This window comes from Amblyomma maculatum, chromosome 1 (genome assembly GCF_055883805.1).
Source record: "Amblyomma maculatum isolate TAMU_Amacu chromosome 1, ASM5588380v1, whole genome shotgun sequence".
Classification (NCBI taxonomy): Eukaryota; Metazoa; Arthropoda; class Arachnida; order Ixodida; family Ixodidae; genus Amblyomma; species Amblyomma maculatum.
The window spans coordinates 452,133,404-452,145,658 of record NC_139344.1 but is presented as its reverse complement, the minus strand read 5'-3'; the positions used below and the strand labels follow the sequence as shown (position 1 = coordinate 452,145,658).

General features: G+C 44.3%; 1 protein-coding gene across 1 annotated transcript in view; it reads right to left on the bottom strand.

Annotated features, from left to right (window-relative positions):
• LOC146209663 (multidrug resistance protein mrp-7-like) overlaps positions 1-12,255 on the bottom strand; it is an 85,203-nt gene that overhangs the window by 23,551 nt on the left and 49,397 nt on the right. The window contains exon 11 of the mRNA XM_084580830.1: positions 6,176-6,370. Coding sequence (XP_084436956.1) covers positions 6,176-6,370 — 195 coding nt within the window. The remainder of the gene's footprint in view (positions 1-6,175; positions 6,371-12,255) is intronic.

Sequence of the window (12,255 nt, the reverse complement as noted above, 5' to 3'; positions counted from 1 at the left end):
AGACGTTATAGGCCTAATTGTACATGAATCCTAGGTTCGATTTAAAACAAATACTGGCCAATCCCCCGACGTGAAGTGGCCTCACCAGAGAGAACGGTCAGGCTTGCCGACAAGACAGGGTCGAGAAGTCAGGAGAAGAATGCAGAACAGCACACCAGCACACTAGCACAGTAGCACAGTCCCATCACGAGCAGCTTCTTCGTCGACGTCATCTACTCTTGTCTCCATTTCTGGGCGTCCCAAAAGATACTCATGGGTGATTTTAACTTGCAAAATATTGATTGTACTATCATGCAGCCCTCTTCCCTTATCTAAGACACGATAATTATTTTGATGATGAACTTTCATCTTCATCGATCTTGCACGCGTGCAGGGATCAGCAACAAACCTTCTTGATTTGATTCTAATCAGTTATCCCTTCCCTCTACATTCTGTTGTAACTCACATCATCGAAGGTATCTCAGACAGCAGAATACCAGTCTCTCGGTTACCTCTCGAATGTAGCATAAAATACCACTCCTTAACCACTACCATAAACAACCTTGCTAGGGCATATGACTCCGGGTTTCCAACAAATCTCGCACATTTCTTCGACAGTCTTTCCGAAAATGCATTAAAAACATCTGCTGAAATAGATACAGTTTGGCTCGTCTTCAAAAACATAATAAATAACAGTATAAATTTTGTTCCGTGAAAGGGGAAACGCGTCTCAAAAAAACAATCCTTGGATAACAAGGGCTATCATCTATGCGCAGCGTCGAGTAAAGCGAATACGTAGATCGATCAAGATCAAAGGCGCAAGTGAATTGAAAAGTTTAAGTTAGGAAAGGCTGCTGAAACGCTCAGGCATGCTCCGAAGCAAGCGAAGAGCCATTATTTCAACGTGACTTTCCCAAACGTTTTGAAAATAGTCCTCAAAGGTTTTAGAACCCTTTTCGTGACCATGAAAAGACACAATCCGGACTGTCACAAGAAGATAACACTAAAATTGTTAACATGTACAACGATGTTTTCTTCTCAGTTTTCACTAAAGATAACGGAATCGGCCCAGACCCTTGCACATTGCCCAGTAACTATATTCAACCTCTAAATATTGCACATGACGGTATTTTTAACCTTGTTCTCTGACTAGATCCTAAAAAAGCGATCAGCCCTGGTAATATTCCGAAAGAGTTGTTAGAAATGTACGCGGAGTGGTGTAGCAGATACCTTGGAGTTATTGTTCACTAAGCTCTTTCGTCATCAAGAATGCCAAAAGAGTGGAAAATTGAAGAAATAATACCTGTTCACAAATAACGGGACACAGCCTCGCCCGCAAAATATAGGTCGGTATCCCTTACAAGCATATCATGTAAGCTTCTCGAACGTATCATTTCAAAGCACATAACCACTTTTCGCGAGAGCAATAGCCCGTTGACACCTCATCAGCATGGACTCAGACGCGGGCTCTCAACCGTTACGCAACTAACTGAGGCTGTACATGACCTAGTACTTAGCATTATAAGCTGTAGCCAGACAGACATTGTGATGCTTGACTTTTCGAAAGCTTTCGACTGTGTATCATACAGTAAGTTAACAGGAAAACTAGAAACCTTCATCGCAGACGGAGAATTACTATCCTGGTTAACATATACTTTCTGTCACAATGCTTCCAGTTCGTAGTTTTTGAGCATGTCCCATCAAAAACAGTACCCGTTACGTCGGGAGTGCCCCAGGGATCAGTTTTTTGACCACTGTTATTTCTGCTTTCTATCAATGACATAAGCAAGAACAATACCTGTAGCATCAAACTCTTTGCAGATAATCAACACCCACGAAGATCACCTGTCGCTAAATGGTTCCCTCCCACAAATAATCGAATGATGTAATACGTGGCAAATGACAATAAGCATTCAAAAATCGGTCTCCTTGACCCTAGCAATAAAAAGGCACCTGTCGCGCTTTTCGTACACAATAAGAGGCGCGCTGTTAACGGTAGTTATACACCATAAATATACACCACCAACCTACTTTTATGTGGTGTTCAGGGTGCAGTCATACCACTTCGCTTCTTATTTATCATGCATCTGCTGCTGAAGTTGCAGCCGTGTTTGCGATACGGATTGGAACCCATTACATATGACCCCCAAATTTCATGCCATGCAATAAAAATGCTTAATACAATGAGAAAACTCCATTTTAAACCGCTAAGCAAATCCACGCCAAGTCATGCAAAATCATTGCGAACAGTGGTTTCCTACGTCTCGAAAGTAGACTTGATTTGCGGCTAATTTATTCCATTACAATTAGCAGGCAGCTTCTCACAAATTAATTACTGCATGGGAACTTGTCGAGCATTTGAAGCAACCTTTTAAGCGATAACTGTTAATGCGTGGTGCGATCTTCTGGCTGCGGTGTCGTTATTATTCTCGAGGACATCGGAAAACACATTTCACGGTTATTGTTATAATTTATCAGATAATAAAGGCCCACCGTAAATCTGCGCCACCCAAGCTGCGCTCTAAATTTAACCGTGGAGAGTGTAGAAGAAAATACAAGAGAGCATTTGTTGCATACATTTCTCTCATGAATTACTGGAATATACAAAGGGAGCCACGACACTTTCGGAAGCCACGAGCTTGAATTTCCTAGACGGCTCGTAGATTGTTTTAACCCAATAGCCGTAAAATCCCGTTTTTACAAAGAATTCCGAGTTATGTCGTTGTGTGGGAACCATTACGTCCTTAGCAGGTGCTAGATTACAGGGAGAATGGCTGCTGCTGTTTGAAGTGAGGATACCACTCGAGCATTATGATGTCGCAGCGCAAGGAGACAAGGACAAATGTCGAGAGAGGCACACAACTGCGCTGCACTTTCAACTTTATTTTGGACGGTTTTGATCCGCGCATTTATATTTGACAGAAAGGAATCAACTCGCAATATCATCTACAACCAAGATATGGTAAACTCAGCAGCCACGTGCTCTTTTTTTTTTCTTGAAACATTATTATTTTTATACTTTTTTTTTTTCAGAAAAAATGCAGGAAGAAAAATTCAGAGGCCGGGCCACGAAACGAAAGCAGCGCAAAAAACGCAGAAAGGGCTAAAAACAACTCATAGAAGCAAATAAAAGCAAAATGCAAGAGGTCAAGTTAAAAATGGCAATGAGGATCCGACAAAAAACAAGCAAATCTTGATAAGGAGACGACAGATGAAAAAACAACAACAAAAGAATAGGCCGACAAATAACACGCCAAAATATTCAATAAAACAAAAGATAAAAACAGGTAAAAATAAATATAAAAGGCAACGATTAACAGCCAAGCATTCATTGAGAGCTAAAAACAGGTGAAATCATGACGTCAGTGAGGTGAGAATTAACAAAATGAGGTAACAATTAACAGCCGTAATTTCAACCAGTAGCTAAAATCAGGTAAAAAGACGGCGTGAGTTAGGCGACAAATAACAGGTCAAAAAGAGCAGAGAAGTATGAAAAAGTCTTTTATATGGCTCGGGATGCAGAGCAATCATACTGACCCGGACAAGAAGCGATCTCCTTTTCCAGGAGGGCTACTGAAGGCACGCTGACGCAGTCTACTTTCAGGTTGTCAATGATGTCAGCTACAGTTATTTCCCGCGTGAACTCCTTTTTGTTTTTTGGCAAGATTCTGATGTTCGCGAAGTTTGGAGGGTGGCTCTTGCAGGGTGAGAATTCTCAGCATTAGAAGGCGATTTTGCTTGATTGCTTGCCTTTTACGTTCAAGTTATGCTCCTGTAATCTGGTGTTCAAGTTACACAGCGACCGGTCTGCTAACCCTATACTTTGCCGCAGGAAAGAGGAATAGAATAGACAACTCCTGTGGCACATGAGACAAACTTTTCTTTATGCTTTGTTGTGCATTATTTCCTTCATTCGGCTTGCTTGTTAACGTGCTTACAGAGTCTAGAAAGGCGGTGAGAAGCGGAAAAAACTACCTTTTTTTCGCAATTGTTTTTAAATTGAGGGATACCCGGTGAGTTAACGGAATTACGGTGAACTTTTTGTTTCGATCATTTTCCTTCGACGGCATGGCCTTTTTGTTTACCATGGCAATGAGCATTTTCTCGATGCCATCATTGACAAACTGAAAGCAGACTGCGTCAGCGTGCCTTCAGTAGCCTTCCTAGAAAAAGAGATCGCTTTCTTGTCCCAGTCAGTATGATTGCTATGCCTCCCAAGTCATGTAAAAGACTTTTTCTTATTTCGCTCTTGTTCTCGGCATGTTAATTGTCGCCTCACTCACGCCATCTTTTAGCTGATTTTAGGTAATCGTTGAATTTACGGCTGTAAATTGTTACCTCATTTTGTTAATTCTTAACTAACTGACCTCATCCTTTCGCCTGTTTTTAGCTTTCAATGAACTTTTGGCTGTTAATCGTTGCATCGTCTATGAAATTTTTACCTCTTTTTATCTTTTGCCTCACTGAAGATTTTGGCGTGTTATTTTTTAGCCTATTTTTTCTTCACGCGTCCTCAACTTTTCCCTATTTTTGCCTTGTTTATTATTGGCTCTTCATTGCTATTTTTCACTTGTCATCTTGCATTTTGTTTTTACTTGCTACTTTAAAGTCCCCATCAGAGTCTGATGCGCGCCGTTCGTTTCACGGCCCGGTTTTCACTTTTTCTCCTGCCCTTTTTCGGAAAAAAAGTGTGCAAAAATTTTATTAAAGAAAAAAGTAAAATAACATGTGGCTACTCAGATTGTTATATTTGCATTGTAGATGAGCTTGCGCGTGGAATCCGTCTGTCAAATATAAATGCGCGGATCCCAACCGTCCAAAATAAAGTTGAATGTTCACCGCAGTTATGTATCTCTCTCGTCATTTTGTCCTTGTCTGCTAGTGCTTCGACACTATAATTCTTGACAATCATGAACTAGCCCAGCAGCATAGCCTATATAAGGATCTCATATGCTGGCGCAAATTGTGAAGGTGCCAACTGGTTTTTTTCACTGATAGAGCACGACAGGAGGATTATGTTATCGGAAGTAAAACCAATTCCACTGTCTTGTAGTAACAGAGGCCTCGCGACAGCAAGAGACCTGCACAAAGTAGCAGAAAACGGAGCCTACACACCACGTATTCTTTAGAAATGGTTTCTCAGCAGACACAAAACGCACAAAGACAAGAGATGCAGCAATTGTCAAGAACACTTACACATTCTACATGGCCCTGCACATGTTTTTGATGAAGAAGACACAAAACTCAGCGTATTCCACATGACTACGTGCCCGCCATAGAACACGAGGTACGATCAAGGACCGCAACACAACTTGCCATTACGACTAAGAGTGCAAAGGTCTGCACTGCAATATGTGAAGAACCGGGCTACACGAGCATGAGCTTCACGCCCAACTATATTTGATTCCTAAAAGAGCGTCGAGAGCTATCCCATCCGGTCAGATAAATGCTTCATTCATTCAATCATCTATGTTAATCCACACATCATTTAGCACTTTTTCTCACGCGTTTCTTTCGGCAGGCAAGACCAGTGCTTCTTAAATTTCAAAATAATTTGTAAACGTCATTCGATTGACTTTTTTAGTCGTGCTTCGTCAATAATCTCTCTGCCTTCCGTTGCTGGTTTACGGGAAGGTAAGAATGAATTGCTCTTAGGACCCGTCATCGGCGCGCCGCCAGCAAGAAGCAGTCGAGTCGAACCAGAGCACAAAGGCAAAAATAGGTAAAGTTTCGCGTGTCACCATTGGGTGTACAGACGCTGTGCTGGTTTCGTAATGCCTAACTGAATACGCGCAAAAGTTTCACACCTTTCGGTGAACACCTCAGATGCAATGTCATGGGGGCGAGGCGTGGGGGAGGCACGTGTCGAAGCAGAAAGATTTCCTTGAACGCATTACGTATTTACTCAAATTAATTTCGTACTTAAAGGTGCTCCCGACATCACAGCCGAGAGGGATTTATTTGTTCATGGTGTGTTTAGAATCAAATTTGAATATTTACCTTAATACGAGCCATCCTTTACTGCTGCTAGTCTAAATATTCAATTCTTAACTGAAATATCGATTCCTTGCCACGAGCGATTGTTTGAGAAGGAGTAATTTCAGTAATAATTGCATAAGGAGCAAAATATTTGTGAGAGAGCCGCTAACACGAAACAAAACGACAATTTAAATCTTGCAAGTGCACCGCACGCTACCTGATGTATGACGCTGATTACTGAGCGGAGCCTTTTTAGCGACACATGATGAATGTCCCTTCCGTCTATGGTGATCCGGCCGGACGAGCGCTGGATCATACGCAAAAGAGCGAGCACTAGTGACGACTTCCCAGCTCCAGTTCTGCCTACGATGGCCACCTGAAATTCAAATAATATCATGCAAAATAAGCAAAACTAGTAAACATTGACACCTATGCACCACTATGCTTCCAAGAAACTATTTAACGGAAATTTATGCTGAAAGTAAATTTCCTCGTTACATTGTGTTACGCTTTGCGTAACATTTTGTTTTGATTACTGAAAAAAAGTGTTGCATTCCTCCTAACGATGTCCATACAACAAACTTTTTCACATGCCAAATCTGCACGGCGCTGTCAAAACACAAAGTAGTGAAAGGCTTCGCGGTAACTCTGAAGAACGGTGTCTGGTGAAAGCACTCGGAAACTGCATGCCGGCATTTTTCGTCAGCGTGATACGGCCTCCCTAGTCCGTATCGCGGAGCTATGACGTTGTCGGATAGCAGGCAATAATAACCGGGTGTCTACAGTGCGTTGTGGAAATTTTAATTCATATGTTTTAATTCTTTAAACAGTCGCACGTGACTTAGTGAGTTAATGTGCGCAGCAGGAGTTTGATTTTTGTAGGTTTCATAAAGTCCTTGTTTCAAATTTTGGAGAAGCTTTTTTTAAACAATAACACGATCCTTTTTGTATGTATGCATTCTCATGAAAATTTTATCGGTGTATTCCGTAGCTTTTTGTTTCTGTGGCCAAATTTGACACTAATGGGGTGTTCCGTGTTTTAGGTTTCCACTTTTTTTAATTTTTAACGGTCTCTCACGAGGCAACTCGTACGAGACATTCTCACTCCTGTCTCGTACTGCTTGAAAGAAAACGCGTTAGGGTTGACATGTTCACAATAAATTCTATATATTCTTGACTTCTCCTCTGTTACCTTATTGAGAGGACAGCGGACGCCGGTAATGCTATCTTGCCGTTTTCAACCTCAGCCTTATTCTAGCAGTATTTCTTTCCATCTAGGAACCAATGATCTAGGGAAGGACTTTCCTTGCCTATATGCACTAACTGAAGCGCTAAATTTGAAGAGGGGAACAAAAATAGGGTTCGCTTATTGTAGCCCACTTGACATGCTTAGATCATAGTTTCTTTCTTTTTCTCGTGATTAGTCACCTGCTTATTCTAGACTGATTATTTAAGCTATAGTATAAAGAACATTCTTAGCTATGTCACTGTTTCGATGCATTTTGTTTCCATTATCATCTTTCATCGCATTCTTCTACCTTGTATCACATTATACGCTTTCTAATTAAATCATTGCTAACAGCGAGCTGTACTTTCGGGTGAGAGTGTACAAAGTATTTTTTATACAGTTTGCAAACCGGATCACTGGCCTCACTGCAGTATTCGCCTTTCTTGTCACTATCCTATTTGTTATTATCAATGTTGTAGGTTTACTAAAAAACATCAGCCATGCAGTTACCAAAGCCGTCACAGTGCATGCCGCCTAATGTACAGCCCGTCAAAATAACCGGGTGTATAATCAATCTAGAAAATTCAGAAGGCTGGTTATTACCTTTTCTCCCGCACGCGCTTCAAATGAAATATCCTTGAGTGCATTATCGATGATCCCAATGTGGTAGGAGGCGCTGAAGTGTTCAAATTTTACAACACCGCAGCTGGGCCAGCTATCGTCATACGGTTCAACGACGAAATGAGTAGTTTCCGAAATTAGGCCCTTTTTTGGACTACCTAATTTTGACTGGTCCGGCTGTCAAAAAAGAAAAGCAAAATTAGAATCAATTCGTCCGTATCAGACTCTCTTCTAAGACTCGACGTACTCTTCAACACAGCACAAATATACCTTACAAAAGCACACATTTCTCCTAATTTCTATATAATTTGCGTGATGAACCTCTACGTAAGTGTTGGGGAGAAAACAATAATTTCATGAATTTTTTCATTACATGTTGATCCGTTCACTTTTTCTTCTGCGCGACACCACAACATATTAAGCATTACCATGCGGAAGCTTTGAGTGACCCTTCTACACTACCCCTCCCCCACACCCTATTCATCCACTTTCAAGTGTACTTCTTCCGTGGCTGCTGATATGGTCGGGGTTCGGGGGCCCAGGCTTCACCGCAGTCGAACCATCAGCAGCCGGGATGAAGGAGCAGAAGCAGCCAGGGAGGAGAGGAAGAGAAGAGCGTTTTATACAACTTTTTATATGATGGGATATTTACAGGTCAAGAGAGGAAAACGGAGCTCTCTGTGGAGACAATTTTCACCGCTTAAATACAGTCGGTTGTCCCCACTTCCCTAGCTGGGGAAACAAGGTTCAATCGGTGCAGTCCAATCACTGGGGCCCAAGAAGTCATTCGATGTGCCACGCACTGCCGAGGGTGGTGTTCGGACCACCTTTCACATCTTTCGGTGGCGAGGGCAAACTTTCCGATGTCGATGACGATCTTGTGCGGGCGATGGAGTTTCTGCAGCAAGGTTAAACATCCCGCGAAGTCACCTGCTGGCGGCCGTCATTTTCCCCGCGTAATTTCAAGGTCACCCTGCCCGCCTTCTTCAAGAATTTGGCGAGCGGGGCCAACCGTCCAGGCTGCTCGGTGGCGCGCCTCTGGCCCATTCAGCACAGCGATAGGTTCCCTGCTGTCGCCGTCGTGGCGCCAAGGGGATTAAGGCCTGAAAGACAGCTCCTTTCTATCCCGGAGGAAGAGAGGCGGGAAGGGTTGGTCGCCGGAGCCGGAAACAAAGCGTCACTCCGCTGCCGTAGCCGCCGGTCGCTCGGCGGCGTCCGCTAAGTATGCCTCCCTTTTGAGCTGCTGAAGTCTGCGCGTACCTGGGCCAAACCCCGGTCACAACACTGCCCTCCTCATTTCCCAGCTGAATTCTCCTAATCGGCCTCTCCTGCTCGCCCTTCTGTTTTACATTCCGCCGCTCTTGCTACAATGTGCACTTTTAAGTTAGTTTTTTTTTTTTATCAGCATAAGGGGGTTTTCAACAAATAATGCTAGCTGCGCGATTCCTGAAGCACGTCTAGCAAGGGCTGCTGATAAAGACCAGTAACCTAGCCGTCCACATGCGGCGATACACCTGGGGGCAATTCGCTCTGGAGGGGTGTTTCTGCTGGACAAGTCACCTGCTGTCTGCATGTAGAGAGGGGAACGTTCAGAGCAGATTTGCTACACACCTGCTGAGTCCGAATCGGTAGTCATTATATGGCATCTTTTCACAAAGCCACCCTTATGTAAAACAGCTTTCGCCTCTCCGGTACAAGCTTCATCTCAAGTAACTACCCTCCGGATGTTTCTTGTACCAGCATGTTTCCCGTACCAGCCATTTTACAGTTGCGCTTTCTTCGCTTCTGCTGTACGCTTTAACCAACTATGGCAATCGGTGCCTATAGCCCTCTGTCCCTCTTCACTCTCTGCTGCAAAATGTATGGAACCAAATTTCCTCTCCCCACTATGGCACTAGCTAGCCGCGGCAGATCGAACTTCACATTGGTAAACCTTCATGGTTGAAGGTGACCGGCTATGCCGCAACTACAGCGCCTCCAGGCCGAAGATACGCAGTCAAGGAACTCGTACCTAATTCTGGTTTTTAAAAGCACTGCCGATTACGAATACGCTTACCATGGATATATCGAAATATTGCCTCTGTGAAACACTAAAAATATCCCCTTGGTAATCAAATGCAAATTATAGAAGTGGAGTTTGCGTTTATCGAAGCGCCTTTAAAGGGACCATTCGACATATTGCGCTGCCCACCAAGTTTCTGTAGGGAACGGTTGTCCTAATGACGCCTCACGATCACTCTCCGCAAGCGCAGCCGGATCGGCTGCGCACGCCAGGGCACCTACTTGCAGCATTAACGTTGTAAAAATATTTGACCAGTTTAACGTCGAGTCCGCCTGAAGTAAACATTCGGACAGGCGTTCTTATCGTCTACGCAAAAACTGGGAAGCCACTTTACAGAGTACTGGTTGTTCTTCGGGACGGCATTTTTGCTGACCAAAGACATGCGACGGCCTCGCGTGGCTTGTCTCGCTGCTGAAGGATAGGAATAACTACACTTCTCCCCATAGAAACCAAATATTATTGTGTTCGCTGTACGCTTGAAATATATGGTTCGGTTTGGTTTATGGTGTTTAAAGTCTCAAAATGACTCAGGGTATTAGAGATGTCGTGGTAGAGATCTCCGGAAAGTTCGACCACCTGGGGCTCTTTTAAGGCGCACTGGCATCGCACATTCCGCGGGTGCTGTGCTTGACAACTCCAGCGAAAAGCGGCCGCCGAGGCCACGATTCTATTCCGCATACTTGAGCACAAGAAGACATCTTATGATCAGCGGGGGCGTTCTCTGAAGCACCATCCGCCACAGCTTTTATGTGAACCCTAACCCAAGGAAATTTGTGTCATACAACGCGAGACGCAAGCGCGCGAACGCCGACCTTCCGATCTGTGAAGAAGACATATTTTGAGCGCTCGTACGCTCCCATGAAGAATCGCGTTGAGGGATGTGTAATGCAACTCGCTTTGCGACACCTGGCACGGAGTCACGCTCTGCGCTCGTGCGCCTCTCGGGTTGCCGCGCCCGAAGCGAGAGTTGTGGCACCAGTGCGCCGGCTGGACGCATCGTATTCGTGTGTGCAGCGAATTGACGCTTCTGCGTTTGATGAGCTGATATGGTGGCATGATTTACATATTGAACTATTTTTAAAGCCCCTTCGAGTTTGTTATATCAAGGAGAGACTCTATAATAACATTTCTGAGAGAATTTTGAGGCATTCCAAAAATAATCCCGGTTCACTTTCTGTGTTTAATGCCCCAAAAACAGTTAAGTCTACGAGGGACGCCGTAGGGGAAGGCTGTGGACATTTCAATCACCTCGTAGTTTTACCGTGCATTGACATCGCACTGTACACTGTAGCCTATTCGTTCAGACCATTCCCACAAATTCATGCATGATTGAGCTGCCGCGTTGAAAACGTTTTACTGCGATACCTTGGTACCTTGCGACACCGTGGAGACAAATGAGAAATGTGGCACGTTTAATAATTTTCTTACTCAGAAGCCGTGCAAAGCTGGTTATCCACTCTGAGTTTATTGCATAATACAAAACCTATGATTCGCTATGGACCGCGGCGCCCGCTCAACCATGGATGCCAAATTACAAACCACCACTCCGCCGCGTAGGCGCTGTTTGGGCGTTCTAATTCAGGAATGTAGACGAGGTGAGCAATCGAATGGAGGGGGATTATGAGCAAAACAACTGGTGATGGCTTAGCTTCGTTATAAGCCTGAATATGAGAAGCGAAAAGCTTCATCAATGCCATGGCTTAGCTTCTGGTTCCTTGGCATAGTTGTGGCTTCCCTCGTTGTTCACGATTGCACCTTATAGATATTTCATGGCTTATCATCAAGGTGAAACATTGATAACAGTCGTATATCACTTAAGATTAAACTTTATTCCAATTGCGCATCATCATCGTTACACTTCTGTGTAGACAAACACAGCCCGGTGAAAGCGTGCGGCACCGGCTTCAGGTCAACCAGCGCAGTCGCGGTGCCGGTTGCGGCAGCAGCGGCGGCTCCGACCACCTGCGCCTCTCCTGTGACGTCACGTGGTTTGCGCATGCGCAGCTGTTGCTTTTATTGCGAAAGCGATACTACGCCAGGTCTAACCGCTCGTCGCTGTGTGCCGTGTCCATGTCTATGACCGTGGTCCCCTGGAAGGAGCTGCCAACTTGGGTATCTCGTTTCACATGAGACGGTTATGTCAGACAGCCTGCCAGGACACTTGCATTCACGTTACCCCTACAGACCACTAAGACACGTTCATACCCCTACAGACCGCTAAGGCACATTCATACCCCTACAGACCACTGGGGCACGTTCATACCCCTACAGACTACTAAGGCACGTTCATACCCCTACAGACCACTAAGGCACGTTCATACGGCGTGGTTAAAGCGGGGCTTTATATGTGTTTCTAACGACGGAGCACACGCGAAACTCGAAGTTG